The 3223-nt window shown below is 63.3% G+C and overlaps 1 protein-coding gene across 1 annotated transcript in view; it reads left to right on the top strand.

Annotated features, from left to right (window-relative positions):
• Positions 1-1995: 1995 nt before the first annotated feature.
• Positions 1996-3223, top strand: part of GPR153 (G protein-coupled receptor 153) — a 33080-nt gene continuing 31852 nt past the window's right edge. Inside the window, exon 1 of the mRNA XM_006766829.2 lies at positions 1996-2187. Coding sequence (XP_006766892.1) covers positions 1996-2187 — 192 coding nt within the window. The remainder of the gene's footprint in view (positions 2188-3223) is intronic.

Consider the following 3223-nt stretch of genomic DNA (forward strand, 5'->3'; position numbering starts at 1 on the left):
TCCAGCCCGGGGGCCCTGCGGCCTCATTGGCCGGGGGGCGTGACGTCACGCCGGGCCCGCCCCGCAGACCCTTCGGAGGGAGTCTTCTGGGCTGTGGGTCCCAGGCCTGCGCATCTGCAGCCTGCCCTTAGCTACGGGGGCGCAGGCGGGGAGCTCCATCCGGAAACGCTGCGGGGATGCGTTGGCTGTGATGCAGGAGAAACTTCCCAGCCCTGGGTGCGGACCCCAATGGAGGGGCCCCAAGTATGCCCTGTTCGTGAAGTAGGGGTGTGATCTGTGGGTCACCACCTGGAAGAAGGGGGCTCCCTCTCCCCACAGAGCCAGTCCCCTGTCACTCTGAATCCGGAGATCTTGGTACACACGCCCCACCCTCACCCCGTGCCATTCATCTCCCATCCCAGGGCGCCACGCCAGGAGTCCTGGGCCCCAAACCGGCCCTCACACTTCCCTCCCTGTTTTGCACTGGGCTGCAAGCCTCAGTGTTCCCCTCTGCAGTATGGGCACAGGAGGGCCCACCCTGCAGAAGTAGGAGGCTCGGAAAAGCCATCTTAACTTGAATAAATAATAATAATAATAGTGACTTGTTCTCGAGCATTTTGGGGTTTGAGGGGTCAGGATGTTTTTGGTTTTTTAATTTGAGAGAGAGAGGCAGGGAGAGAGAGAAAACCGTGGATTTGTTGTTCCACTTATTTGTGCATTCACTGTTGCTTCTTGTATGCGCCCTGACCGGAGGTAGAACCTGCAACCTTGCAACCTTGGTGTATCCGGACAAGGCTCTACCCAACTGAGCCACCCGGCCAGGTCTGAGAAGCCAGGATTGTTATGTCAGGCAAACTGAGTTTGGATCCTCGCTCGGGCACATAATAACTTGGGCAATTGGTTTTACCTTTTCTTGCCTCTGTTTGACCATCTTTAAAATGGGGATGATGACATTGTCAGCGCACAAAATCACTGGAGATGCTCAGAGGGTGGAGTGTGCCTGTTTCCAGGAAGATAGCTCCTCCCTCCACCCACAGGGCGCGTTCCCCTGCCTGCAGACAAAGAGCCGTGCCCTGCAGCGAGGCACCCTTACGCCAGACAGGGCATCCCCTGGCACGTGAAGGGCTGTGCCAGTGGGAGCCTGTGGCTCCTTCCCCACCCCCTCACCAGGGCCCCAGGGTCAGACAGAGCTGTGTGGACACCTCAGGGAAGACCTCCCATTGGCCCGCGGCGCAGCCCCGTGCAGATGGGAAAGGGCGCTGGTCCACCAGCTGCATGCTGGATCCAGTTTCCTACCTGATGACGAGGATCACTGGTGACTGCAGCCTCTGGACCATGGGGGCACCCACACTCTGCCTGCTCTGGGCCCCCAGCAGGCTGCCAGGCACCCCATGGGGCTGGGGGCAGCCTGTGGCCATGTCACCCCCAAAGCTGGGCTGTCCCAAGTGCTGTCAGGGAGTCGGCATGTCCGCCTGCAGGTCTGAGGGTCACCCACACCGCCACGCTCAGTGTCTTAGCCCCTAAGAGGCAGCGCAGCGAGCTGGGGGGCTTTGGTGCAGCCGTCTGCACGGCAAGCGCCTATTGAGCGCTTACCGTGTCCGGCTCCATGCTAAGCACTTCCCTGCATAGCTCATTGACTATCCACCAGGCTTTGCCAGGCAGGGACTGTCATGCCTAGTTGACAGACGAGAAGACAGAGGCCTGGCGGAGGGAAGTAGCTGGTGGGGAGCTGGCGCTGGAGTCTAGCAGCCCGTCCCACACACTGTGGCCTCTGCGTGCTGAGTCAGGGAGGTTTGCTGGACACTGAAGTAGCGGGGTGGAGGGGCCGACAGGCCACCGCCTCCCACACTGGGTCTGGGATGGGGAAGGGGAAGCCATGCTGCACACAGACGCCTCATGTGGAGAAGGAAGTCCCGGCCCCAGAAGTCCCCGAGCCCCTGGGGTGTGTGCCAGTGGACTCCCCCCACCCCCCACCCCCCGGGCGGGGGCTCTGGGCAGGCCCCCAGAGACACCGTGATGAATGAGACACATCCCTCAGGTCCCTCAGGGTCCGGGGCTCAGGCCACAGACCAGAAGAACCTGGGGCCAGACAAGCATGGGGCCTGGCTGCTGGGAGATGTGTCCTCTGCCCTGAGCCCGACTGGGATCCTGCAGTGGCCTGTCCCTCCCAAGCTGGAACCAGTCCCTGGGGGTCACGTGATGCGTCGGGTACAGTAGGCACCCATGGGTGTCGGGCCAGAAGTGCGGCCAATGAGATTCAACAGGCTCCCCGGTGAGAAAGGGCCAAGTGTGGGAGAGCACACAGTGGGCCTTCACGGAGCGGCTGCTTCTCCCCGCGCTGCCTGCTCCAGGCTGTGGCCAGAGGAGCCTGTGGGGCGGACTCCCTACGGGCTGGCAGCTGAGGGCTGTGGGCTGGAGAGGGGGCGGGAGGGACCTCTGCCCAGCCCTCCAGCAGATGCGGCGCCTCCCGACACGTGCCTCCTGCTTGCCATCCTTTCTCCTGGCTCACGTCCAGGCCGACAGCGGTTCCTCTTGGGTCAAGGCGTCGGTGACGTGACACTGCCCACCACCCAGAGCGCCACCATGTGTAAGACGTGCCCACCCAGCCTCCCCCGGAGGAAGTCTTGTCCCGTTAGGTGTAGGGCGTGAGCAGGGACCTCACTGGGACCACGCAGCTGGGACGCGGAGCCTGTGCAGTGCGGGGCCTTCTGGGCCAGCTGGGGGCAGACCCGGGCAGCACAGGTGGCCCTTCCCCGCGGTGGCCATGGAAGTGGTCACCAGGTCACCCCTCCCTCGCACGGGGGGTTTAGGGGACTCGGCCTCCCAGGCACATCCTCGTTTTGCCAAATGAAGGGGACAGATGGTGGCGAGGCCCCAGCATGTGCTGCGGGAGCTTTGCCAGGGCTACCCTGGGATCTGGGGACGTTTGCTGGCGAGAGGGCTTGTTGCCAGCCAGGGCCTGGGCACACATGGGGCAAGAATGCCCGCCTGAGCCAGCCTGCGGGTTCCCTGAGGGCACAGATGGCTGGGAGGAAGCCAGATTCCTCCCTTCACCAGGAGCGGCTGGAAGTGAGGAAGCGGGCACTTATCAGGCACCTCTGTTTGTCCCCTGGGGCCGGGGACACGGGCAGGAGGCCACAGAGAGGAGAGGAGAGCAGCCCGAGCCAGACCAACAGGTGATGGCACCTGGGGGTGCCTCCCATCTCCTCCCCAGGAGCCCGGGGCCGCAGCCACAGGGAGAGTC

Source organism: Myotis davidii, unplaced genomic scaffold (assembly GCF_000327345.1).
Source record: "Myotis davidii unplaced genomic scaffold, ASM32734v1 scaffold299, whole genome shotgun sequence".
In the NCBI taxonomy this organism is placed as follows: domain Eukaryota; kingdom Metazoa; phylum Chordata; class Mammalia; order Chiroptera; family Vespertilionidae; genus Myotis; species Myotis davidii.